The sequence below is a fragment of the Heliconius melpomene genome, chromosome 4 (genome assembly GCF_056956725.1).
Source record: "Heliconius melpomene rosina isolate 202511_hmr_F chromosome 4, ASM5695672v1, whole genome shotgun sequence".
NCBI classification, from domain to species: domain Eukaryota; kingdom Metazoa; phylum Arthropoda; class Insecta; order Lepidoptera; family Nymphalidae; genus Heliconius; species Heliconius melpomene.
In genome coordinates, this window is record NC_140392.1 from 6,955,462 (window position 1) to 6,967,943 (window position 12,482).

Here is a 12,482-nt window from a genome sequence, read left to right on the forward strand (position 1 = left end):
CTAATATTATAATATTATATTTGAAATATATAATTTCGTTATTGTAAATTGTATAAAATATAACGAGAACGTACCTGCACTCTAATAAAATCACAGCATTCCCATATGACAGTTAAAATTGGCTCGTAAAGAGACAGTTCTGCATCCAAGCGAATATACCACCGCAGAAATAGCAGCATTCTGGTATTATTTAATGAATATAACTGTGGTTTACTCTTCCATTAGTATTATTATATTTTGGTGAACATACTACTTTGTAGTACTTTTTAAATATACTCGTATGTCGAGGTTATTAAACTCGATGTATTGATTATTTCATACTCTTTACTCAATATCCCGCACGCAGAGGGAATCTAGTGTTAAGACACTCCGTTCTCCACTTTCTGCTGAATTCTGAAGGTTTTGCGTGTTGAGTGGCAGAAGTCAACTACATTTCAATTGTTTGCCTCGACACCAGAGCGAAGAAATGAAAATATAAACGTAAATAACTATTTCACTTCATCGAGTGGGGATTGAACCCACAACCGTCGCGTTACAGTCGCAACCGTGTGCCGCTGCGCAACGACGACTTCATACAATATACAAATTTTCACCCTGTGCCTGTAGAGCAGGGTAGGTAGTTAGAATCTAGTATCCAAACATTTTGTTTCAATTCGAAATAGTGAAAGAGTGATTGTACTGTTTCTGAAATATTCATTAATTAAGCATTTTTTTTGTTGTGGAATATTATATTTCACATTTTTGAAATATCTTGCATAAAACTGATTTTAATTCAAATAAGTCCTCACAATAGTAAGTAACTATAACAGTTCTCTCTCCGAATAGAAAATGTGCTAATATTATATACTTTTCGTAAAGTTAGACCTTTTTTACGTTTTCCCTGAAGTAGGCTACAAATCCAATTAGTGTTGAGTAAAACTTCAAGTGAGTTTTGGCCAGTCTCCAGCCATTTCAATTGAAGATTGCTATTTCAAGAAACTTTATACTCTCAGTACATTGCCATTAATCTAGTTGGGTGTCGTCAGACGAAAGACGATTACTTTGCTATCACTTTGCATCCCTCGTAAAAGAGTTCTGTATCCAGTCATGAGTATTGAGTGTAGTTAAACTCAATTTTATTTAAGCTCTTTAAACTGAAATCTATGTTATTGCTCAATAATTTAGTATTTTCACTTTACATTTTTAATACCATAATTTAATAATTACATTAAATATATTTTGTCATATTTAATTATACCGATTACAATTATTATGACTATTCTATATAAAATTTTATAACATATGCTCCTATACATATCATTGTAAAACCTATGTAACGTTACTATATTATTTAACTTAACAGATCGTTTGGAAACTTGGAAGTAGTCTTTTCTGCAAATTTTAAAATTCATAATTAAAGAAAACTTCTAAAATAATATTTTACAAACAAAACAAGCAAAATCATTTAGCCTTTCCAAATTCCCTACCTAACATTTAGTGAAGCGGTGGCTTTATCTGGTTTCCTTCCAGTCCTCCCATCCCTATCCTGAACTGGATATAGCCTTCCACCTCTGTCGTACGCTCATGTGGGATCGAGTACGAGCCGCTTAGCTGCCTCAACAAAATAACATGTTAACTCATATTAATTTTGCCTGTAAATTTAATTAGTAAGCTAAGGATAATCATTTTGAAGTAATATTTGAGTTCACATGTTTATTTGAGGTTTACTCCCATTCCATTACTGGTTTGCATATAACAAGCTTATGGGCAAATCAGTATTTTAAGCAATCAATTCTAATATTTCTTTCTTTTCCAGAAAAGTGATTTACAATATTTTAAAATATATTTTTTATGAAGTGCAAATAAATTTAAATCCGTCTAAGTACAAAGTATACATAGTGTGTTAAATCGTACTAATAGTTATAAAAGTGAACTATATAGGAAATACAATATGTGTTAAAGTGTGTGTTATAAAATGACCAAAATCAGAACTGACTGTAGCGTGGAACAGTTTAGTGTCGAAATTGTTAAAATAAAAACGATATGGGATGAGTCATAGTGAAAGATGTTATATCCGACCTACTATCCACGTCGAAGATGATGCACGAAATTCACGACAATGCTGGGGCAGATGCAGACGACGTGATGGAGGAAAACGAGGGCGGTGGGAGTGGGGATGCCGAGGTCGATATGGACGACGTCGGCTCCCTCTCTTTACCTCCTGATCTTCCACCTTATTCGGGCGACTACATTATCAGTGATTATATGGAACGACTGGGCACACGTCTTAACATTCTAGAAACTGAATTAAAGTATGCATGGCGAGCGCTCGATCTACTAAGCCAAGAGTATGTGAGAATGTGGGATAGATTAGAAAGACTTGAAGCACTGCTCGCCGATCAACAGGGTGTTATATCGACTCTTCTTGATTTCTATGCATGTCGTACTGTAACTTCTAGAGACCCTATGTCTAGATTAGAAGTGATCAGAGAAATATTGGGAAATGGTACGGTTGAGGATGGCATTGAAGAAGGTTTAGATATTGGACGCAGTGCAGTGTTATTAGATCCTCAAGACGAAGCAATGGAATCTAATGAGGCCTTTTATAGAAGCTTAAATCAGGCGTATAGAGATGATCTAGTTTGTGAGGAAACATCTAGACCGCCTTCGCAATTAGATATGATATGGGAAGCACCTGAGGAAACTGATGTAGAAATTATTCCAACTACTTCACGACAAATTTATAGTGCCACTGATTATAAAAACTACTGTGGATTACAAGGGGGACCTGGAATAAGTGAAAGAGATATAGTTCATCTATCTACCTTAAGTACAATAGATCAAATAACAGTAGATAAATTACATGAATTAGATAGGCTGACAACCCAATTACATAAAGATTCGAGAGAGTTAAAAGACTTGAAAACAAGACTTCTTAGTCCAGAAGCAAAATTAACCGCAAAACATGATAGAGATATAGAAGCAAAAACACTTGTAGAAGACGGAAACATTATAAATGAACAATTAAAAAACATGTACGCAGGAGGAGAAAATTGGGGTATTAATGATATGATGAAAAGTTTTGATGATTTTATTCTAACATTACCAAAGGAAAATACTATGCGTGATAAGTCACCATCCAGATTATCACTTACGGAACATAACGTAACAGATAGGACTTTAGAATATCTTCCACCTACTTTATCTCCTAGACGAAAATTTGTACCCGAAAGAACGACAACAGAACCTTATACAACTGTTACAGGTAGATTAGCGTACAGTTCAGCAGTGGCTAATGCTGAAATAGCAGCGAAATCGTCTAAATCGCCTAGTGCAATATCTAGAGAAAGATTTGATTATACTTCACCATATGTTGTAGATCCATCGAGACAAAATTATTTTTCTACTAAAAGTACATCTCAAACTTTAAATGAAATGTATAAAACTTCAGAACAACATTCTCCTTTATCTGTTCATGAAATGTATAGTGAAACAACCGATGATAGAATTGATATGAATTATCAGGAAAATAGATTGCGAAAGTCCCCCAGTCCCCCACCACCTGCACCTCCAAACGGGGCAGAGCTATTTTCAACAATTCAGAGTGATAATGAGTTATTATCAGCACATCAATCAATGCTATCAGCGAGTACTGCGATACCAGGAGATACCTTGCGTCTAAGCCCTCGATCGCCAAAGTCACCAAAAACGTCACCAAAACATTTAAAAAGAGACAGTGCAAATATTGTGGCAGCCAAATCTGATTCAGGATTATCATCAATGAGTGGTTGGTCTAGCTTAGAGAAAAGTCCAGGTTCGCCAAAAACAGGAAGAGTTACTCATTCTGTTCATGAAAGTCATAAGATAAGAATTCCTTCCCCACAATCTGTGCAAAGAGTAACATATGATATAGATTCCAAACCTTACTTAGAAACTTTAGTGGATTCATATCCATATGAGGATAAAAATACCAAAAGAGAATATAGCTTACGTAAAGGTGACAGCTTTAAAGACTCTTCTATAGATATAAATAGGTTACAGGAAAAAATGGATTCTAGTTTTTTAAAAAGTGATATTTCATATTCAATGCCTAGTCAAAATACTTTAAACAATATAGAATATTATTATCAAAATGAAGCACCCTCAATATATTCTGTTGCTGGAAATAGACAACCAATTTTTACTACTGTTTATAGTACGCCTCGAGGCATGCTTACAGAAGATGCACATTTTTCCGAGTTATTAGATAGAAATGAAATTACGGAAACGGTTCCTAAACAAACGATTGATTCTTACCCACCAGAACCTAGTTATCATGCACAAACTGTTGTAATGTCTGGTGCAAATTTAAGTAAAAAATCACTCACGAGGGCAAACACAGTAAGTGGGAGTGATGTACATTTTCATCAAAATGGTTTTAAAAGTAATAATCATCGTTCTGGATATCCACCTGGAAATCTTACAGATGCGTTATCTTACTATCCAACGTCTAGTAGGTACGATTCCCCTAAGAGAATGCCAATGGAAGATCGCATAGCGTGGCAAGGAAACCGATCTCCAACTAGTTCTATGGAAACATCTAGCTTAAAATCTCATTCTCTAAATATAACAGAAAGAAAACAATTTCAAAATCAATTGCAACAAGAATATTTTAAGCAACAGCAATATGACCAAAGAAACGGTAATGTAATTAATGATATGCAAGGATACGATAAACAAATGTCTGATCACTCAGTTGTACGAAAAGAGCAATATGTTGATTCCAGTGGCGTGCTAGTATCAGAATCAGGGTACTTATCTATTTCAACTAATCTAAAAGGAAAAGGTCAAGACAAGCAGTCTAAGAAACCCAAACGAACATCGTCATTAAAATCTGCCATGTCATCCGTGAGTCATTGGCTCCCAGACTTGCATTTACCCAAAAAACATAGGTCACATTCATTACCTTCTGGCGTAGATACAGTAGAACAAGCTCAACAAGAGAAATCTTTGAAGGAAAGAATATTATCAGCTCAAAGAAGAAAGAAAAAATATCATTTAGTTGCCTCCATGTCAGGACTATTGCAAAAAGCTCGCAGAAAACAACAAGCAAGTCATCAATCTTTATCTGACCCCGAAACATCAGAAACAGAATGGTCTGGTGGTCGATCTAGTGCTCAATCAGAGGATTCTGATAGTGTGTTTTCTGACTCTACGCATGAGGGAAACGTTTTTGCGAAAGTACCAGCAAAACCTAAACAGAGAAAAATGAATAATCAAGAAATAATTGAACAACAGCAAATGATCCAAGAATTACAAAAACAAGGAGTGGAATTTCATGATGATGGGGAAAGTGAGCGTATTATCGAAGAAAATGAAAAATTTCAAAGTAATGTTATACCTCGAGATAAAAGTGACGACATTGATTTTCATTTTGCCCGCGTCAGTCAAATGAAAAAAGATAATATAACTGAACTTGAAAAACTAGATATTGATACCGATATATCCAATATTGACCCTTTTGAAGAAGAGATTAAAGAAGACAATCGTTCACCTGCTTCACTATTTGCAACTGTCGGAGACGTTAAAAAAACATCCACCTCTTTGGATGAAGGAATGGTGGAGAATAACACATCTTATAATGGAAGTTCTCAAGAATTTGCTGTATCTAGAGCGCTAGGCAAATATCGCTTACGAAAATCATCTTCTGTGTCTGATGATCAAATTTCAGACACATCTCCGCCTAAAGTTGATCAAAATATTCCAGAAGAACCGGCGCATCCACCGATTCCAAAACCTAAAAAGCCAACAAAATCCAGTCCGCCTGAAATAATCAGCAATTCAGTACCTGCAGAATCAATTTCTTTCACAGAGCGTAGTCCATCAATTCAAAGTGCACGTGGCTTACCAAACAAATTTCAACCTCGACAGCAACAGAGCTTGGACATACCAAATAAACATGAAGACGATGATAGTAAGAGTACACATTCTTGGCGGAGTGGTTCTAGAGTATCATCAAGACGCCAAAGTACGGAAGATAGTATTGATTCAGAAGATGAATGGTATTGTTACGAGTTAAGAAAACTAGAAGAAATGGAACATCAGTCCCAATTTGAAGCTGAAAGAGAACAAACACTAGAAGAAGAGCCTGAAATTGAAGAAGAATCCAATGAAACACAAGAAGACTTAAAAGAAAGGATGTCGTTTGTTTTACGTGAACTAAAACTTAAAACTGCTACAATTAAAGTAAAGTGCGATGAAACACCACACGAAGAAACATGGAAAGAAGTGACAACATTTCCAGTAATGGATGAGAAGATTGATGACGATTTAGCTACAGAAGAAGAAACAGATGACGATAAGTCATATGCGGATTCAGGTTCGGGAGAAACGTCTGGACCAGATAGTCCAGTCCAAAGTGGTGATGAATTTGAAGATGACTATGAAGTACCCCAACAAACGGAGAAACCTCCGCAAGCAGAGCCACCACCTCAGCAAGACGCCCCAGTTGGAAGTAAATGGAAGCTCCTGAAGGCTCTTAAAGATAGAAAAGCTGAAGAGAAAACAACAGAAACACCTGCTGCTACAACACCATCAACCGAAAAGGATAAAGTTAGCGCTGGTGTAAGTTACCTAATGCAAAAATTTCATGAAATTAGAGTAAAAAGTTAAAAAAAATGAATTCGTTAGATTATTTCGTTACCAATGAGACATTCGTAAAGTATTTATAGTTTAATAAGTTAGATCTTAATATGTAGCTGAATTACTAATTGCTTTAGACTTTAAATAAAATAACAATAATAATTACCGTAGACGTTTTATGGCATTTCGTGGTACTCGTTGAGAAAATATTTTAAAAAATAATTAATGAATTAAATTATTAACAAAGTACAGTTATAGCTTGATTATCATATATGTATCTGTCTGACTGCAAAATTCGAATTTTCCTAGAAACATAGGAACCAAAAATGCAAAGGTTGTGATTCATTTTATAATTCAACCAATATACACCCATTTAAATTCGAAGATAATATTAAAATAATTGGAAAAATAAAATGCTTATAAAATTAAGAAAAAAACAAAATACGAATAATAAACGACTAAAGAAATTTCAAATGTTCCTGCCTTTTAATAGATGAGTGTGCAGAGCAATAGAATGTGTAACTAAGATAAGAGGACTAGCTTAGCATATTGTAATTATGTATTTTATAATATATTATTTAATAATTCATTATAACTGAGAATGATTAAGGCAATAAATAGACTACTTACCTACCCAATTGATGATATACATAATATAATATTGGATTTTTATAAATGCTTTAGACTCCAACTTGTTTTTACAATAATGCGTGATTATACATTGCTTAAAGTAATCGTATAACTTAAATATTAATTATAAGATATTCAGTATTATTGATAAGTAAAATAATTGGTTAATTAATGATTTAAGTGGTTTAGTGCAAAGCGCTAAACCTTATTCATGCTTTTCCATTAAAATTAACTTTTAACGTGATGCAGCTTCACGTTGTACGAGTAAATTTAAAGGTACAAAATTATTCGCCGTCATATCACGTCATATCATAAGCAATTTTTTTTCTTAATCAAAATTGAGAAATTGTAGCTTTCATCGAAGATATATTTACTCATTGATATTTGTAATATTTGGTAATATTTAAATTAATTTAATTTATGATCATTAAACAAAAAAAATGCTTTAAATGTCTATAAAAAAAAATATATATATTTGTATTTAAATGTTAGTTTACTTTAAATATATAGACTTTGTTATATCTTCGTTTCTATACAATTTGATAGATGACGATGAGTTAGCTAAACATTACGTAGCATTTTGATGTGATGGGTGTCGATTACTATCATCAATTAACAAAAATTGTATTATGTACCTTAGCATAGGGTTAATATTTTATAGGATGTTCAACGTATAGCTCTTGACACCTATAAAAAAATTAGAAGGCACTAAAAGTATTATGAAATTATTATATTTGTAGACAAATTAGATTTTAATTAATTGTATGGGCAGGACCTAAGCTATGCATTTATTCAAATGCTTTCATATTACTATTGACGCGTGGAAGTGTATTCTATCCAGCCTCGGCCCATTATCTAATAAATACATACATTAATCGAATCTATGCTTTCAAACTAATGAATATTGGAGAAGCTAACTAATAATAGAACTACAGCTACTACCTTTTCACGATAATATTCGTAACTATTAAAATATTAATAGGATTTGTTGATTAGTGAATCTATGTTAACAGTATATTAGTTCTCCATTTGCAGTGTTAAGTATTAAATTGTTTATAAAAAGGATGAAATTTTCATATAAATTTACAATTATCCGTGACTTGTTTATTGCCTAATAATTACTCATCTATTATATTTTTTACGATACTGCCACTAGTTGATATATTTTAAAATGAAAGGCTTTAATTATGTTATATTGAGTAAATTGTATGAAAATTTCGTCTGCCCCATTGTTAAACTTATTGTTGTTCTTTTTTGTTATCAATAAATGTTTAATTTTTATTTTCTTTTATTTTTTTGTTATTAATTGTTATTTTTTGTTTATTTTTAGAATGGAACTGGAGGATTTAATGATCAAGGCGGTCGCGGAAATGGGTATGACTTAAATAATTATTATTTTCTTTTTTTAAGTATTACAAATGAATGAATGAAGAAATAATAAACATTTTTCATTATTTTATCAACAGACATCCTGGGGATAATCCGTTTTACAGCAACATCGATAGTATGCCTGATATCAGGCCGAGGAGGAAATCTATTCCCCTCGTATCGGAACTTGTAAGTAATCTTTTTATTATTCTGTGTTATTAATTTCTATTAAAATAAAATGGAGCTAGTTCTCTTTCTTTTTGACTCGTTTCAACTGACTACCTTGAATTTATTATATACTTCAACTTATATGTAACTTTTAAAGGTAGATATTTGGAACAGGTCCTTAATGTTTACAGCTCGCATCGACGTACGCTTCCTGATGCTTAGTAACATTAGGCGCGTAATAAATGTTTTCTTCTGAACGGGAAATTTCTGTATAATACTTCAACAAATAATTTATATGGAGATCATATACATATGCTATACTTATTGAAACTATTAATATAAAAACAATATCATCTCCATATGAGTTATTTATATTTGATAATTTATTTTGTGTTAAAGACTTTCGAGCAGTCTATACAAAGCCTTCTCTTTTCTTGATGTTATATCTGTGATATATGTGTCTCCCTTCTAATGCTACTTGTGTAGGTGGTCTTTACCTACCTGATTTTAGAGGGCCTTCCAACACCAAACACCTGCAACGTATAGTGGATGTAGGGGTCACCTGAAACTTAACATAACATAGCAGAATCAATATAATGCAACTGGCTATTCCTAATTAAAATTAATAATCTTATTGCATTTTACCCCTTACCGTGGACCCGCAGGTTCTCAAGGTATATCTCTCCCAATTACACTTTCTTCTCTGCATGGATCTATATATAATTATATTAATGCTTTTGATATGCAATTGGTTTATTTTGAAATTTTCTAGATTCGGCTGATTTTAATTTTGACTTGTAATTAGTTTACATATTTAATCGTAAAAGTAACCGCCTAAGCATTTGCATGAAATGGCTACCTTGCTACAAATTTTAACGGTATATTATGTTAGTGTACCTGTTATTATAAAATTTAACCTACGAAGGAGGTAAACGCAAAATAATTGCACGAGCTTAGTCTAATGTTTACTTTTATTATTTTTAGTTTCTTTGCTAAGAGATAAAATAAAACCCGTATACAATGGGGATTCGTATACAGTATTTTATTGTACTGGCATCACTTTTATTTAATTTAAAATCCGCACTAACATATTAACATTTTTACATTAAAATTCTTAAATTAATTTTGTAAATTTTAAATGGAATTAAAATGTTTGAATTAAAGTAGTGTATAAACTAGATTTTAATAGGACGGGCTTTAAGAACAGCTTGAAGTTAAAGCATGAGTAGTAAAATATAATCATAAAATAGAATGAAACTTAGGATTTTCATAATATTATTTTATGTAGAACAGTTAAAATATATTCCGTAAAATGTGAGTCGGATAGAAACTCTGGACGCTCTTTTAAAAACTTTAGCTAATTTATAATCTTTCACTATATAGACGATGGCTGCTACCAAAAGGAACGCAGGTTTGACATCAGCTGTTCATCGAGCAACATTGAATGATGAAGAATTGGTAAGTCTAATGAATTTCAGAATAGTTTTAACATTTATATGTTATTTAATAATAAAAAATCTAAATATGGTTGACGATACAAGAAATAAAATAACTCTTAAAAAGCGGGTATTTATATTTTTTTATATAAATAATTTGACAATCGAGTATGTTACAGAAAATGCACGTATACAAGAAGACTTTGCAAGCTCTTATTTATCCAATATCATCAACAACACCTCATAATTTCGTGCTATGGACAGCGACGTCACCCACTTATTGCTACGAATGTGAAGGCTTACTGTGGGGCATCGCCAGGCAAGGAGTTAGGTGTACGGAGTGTGGCGTCAAATGCCACGAGAAGTGCAAAGATTTGCTCAACGCTGATTGTCTACAGAGTAAGTACCGGTTCATATTTGTTATAGGTTCATGTAACAATTGGCTTAATACTTATATGCCTGTTATAAAATACCTTGAAATGAAAAAAATATATATTGAAATAGCCACCATATTTAATTATAATCGTTAAGCCAATTGTTAAATCTGATAAGAAGATAATAGTACTAGCTATAGACATTAAACCCCTATTGGAAACATTTAGTTACAATCCAATAGAACACAAAAATCTAGATAATCTAAGAAAAACTATAACCACGTGTGAAGTCACGGTCACGCCCTCAATACGACGATCGTTACATCATAAAGATATATCCATGCTTACGTCTTCCATGTTTTCTACTTTTCTGGCAGCGGCAAAGCGCCGTTCTCCTTATTAAGTTGAAGTAGTGTCAAGATGCACTTCTAGTGGGTCACATGGTAGACAAGATCTTTGTTGCACAACGACGCCGGAGGCAATCATGTTTATTCTAACATTCTACAAAAAGCTTAATAGCCGTTAGATTTCCATATAGCGAAATGGTTTCTTCGGCATGTCTGCTGAACTGAATCGACAAACTTAGCCATGAAAAATTTTAGAAAGTTCTCTAAAAATAAAGTTTATTATTTGTAAAATCATTATTAATATATTATAACGATCTTGTCTAATGCAAATTAATATTCTATTTTGAGATTATATTATAATAATATAACACTTGACATCATTTTGACACACAAGTGTATGGAGATGGAGCGGATGTTCAAAGAATATTCCACAGTCTTCTGATTTTATGGAGTTTGAAAAGCACTTGACAGGTCGTCCAGCTTCTGAAGTTTTTTGTCCTTAACGATTTACATCGGTTAAGATCACCGATCAGTTGCATTTCATAAATTAGATTAAATGTTTATATAGAATGATATTATTAATTAGTACCTATATATAATATGTCTGGCAGTACGTCATGGCTGAAGGCATACACTCCAATAAAGAAAATTTCTACTTTTTCATTTTCTAATGATACACATTTGAGTTCTGCCGACTGGAAGATGTTCTTTGGAGTGCGACGAATTTTTGATACGCAAATTAAACAATATCAGCTTCAATTTAAATTATTGTTATCTATAGTAAATGATATAACGATCGTCATATACCAAGAGTATATTTTCCACATACATGAATAGATTTAGCGACGTACTCGTAGATGACATCCCAACCTAAGGTAACATTCATATCCGTTGTTGTGTAATATTAATTGGCTAAATAAATATTATAAAATCGTTGTAGACTAAATTTCTTTAAAAAACAAAATATGCATGATTAAAATTCTTGCATGATCGTCAGTTGCTGAGAACATGTATATCGATGGCCTAACATTATAACGTTACTGAGGCCTTGCAACATAAAGGAGTTTGTTATAACATTGTAAAGAAGTAAATAGTTAATTCGAATCATTTATTTATTTTTCATAAAAATATCATATATTTTCTTCTCAACGTTGAATTTTGATTTTTACTCTTTCCTTATTTTTATGTGTGACCTCATATAATACAGCATGACCTTCTTCCGATACAGTTATCCTTTTCGCTTTATCGGTGTGCATGGCTATCGGTGTAAAATTGACATTACGTTTTTTCAAAATTCATTCCTCTTATATATTCGACTCAGATTCATACTCGAAATATCATCCAGGCGGGCAGTCGGTTTATAAGAAGTCCATTCCTAAATGTTTCTTTCAAAATAATGATAAATAGTCGACTGCACGTCAACACCATACGTTAGTCTACGTTTTAAAAGCATTGATATAATATTAAACATATAAATTATATTCGTTTTGTTTTCTTAATTCTATTATTACAAATTTTTCTTAATTTTGTTGTTTTTGATCATTTTAATTTTGATATCT

General features: G+C 32.5%; 1 protein-coding gene across 5 annotated transcripts in view; it reads left to right on the forward strand.

Annotated features, from left to right (window-relative positions):
* Positions 1-12,482, forward strand: part of unc-13 (protein unc13 homolog) — a 65,122-nt gene that overhangs the window by 15,037 nt on the left and 37,603 nt on the right. For 4 of the 5 annotated variants that reach the window (XM_085185130.1, XM_085185132.1, XM_085185133.1 and 1 more), the window contains exons 1-5: positions 1,396-6,582; positions 8,561-8,604; positions 8,697-8,787; positions 10,150-10,224; positions 10,382-10,601. In XM_085185130.1, coding sequence (XP_085041256.1) covers positions 2,077-6,582; positions 8,561-8,604; positions 8,697-8,787; positions 10,150-10,224; positions 10,382-10,601 — 4,936 coding nt within the window. In that variant the 5' untranslated portion in view covers positions 1,396-2,076. Of the gene's footprint in view, positions 1-1,395; positions 6,583-8,560; positions 8,605-8,696; positions 8,788-10,149; positions 10,225-10,381; positions 10,602-12,482 lie in introns of those variants that run through there. The other variant, XM_085185131.1, reaches the window with a different exon arrangement.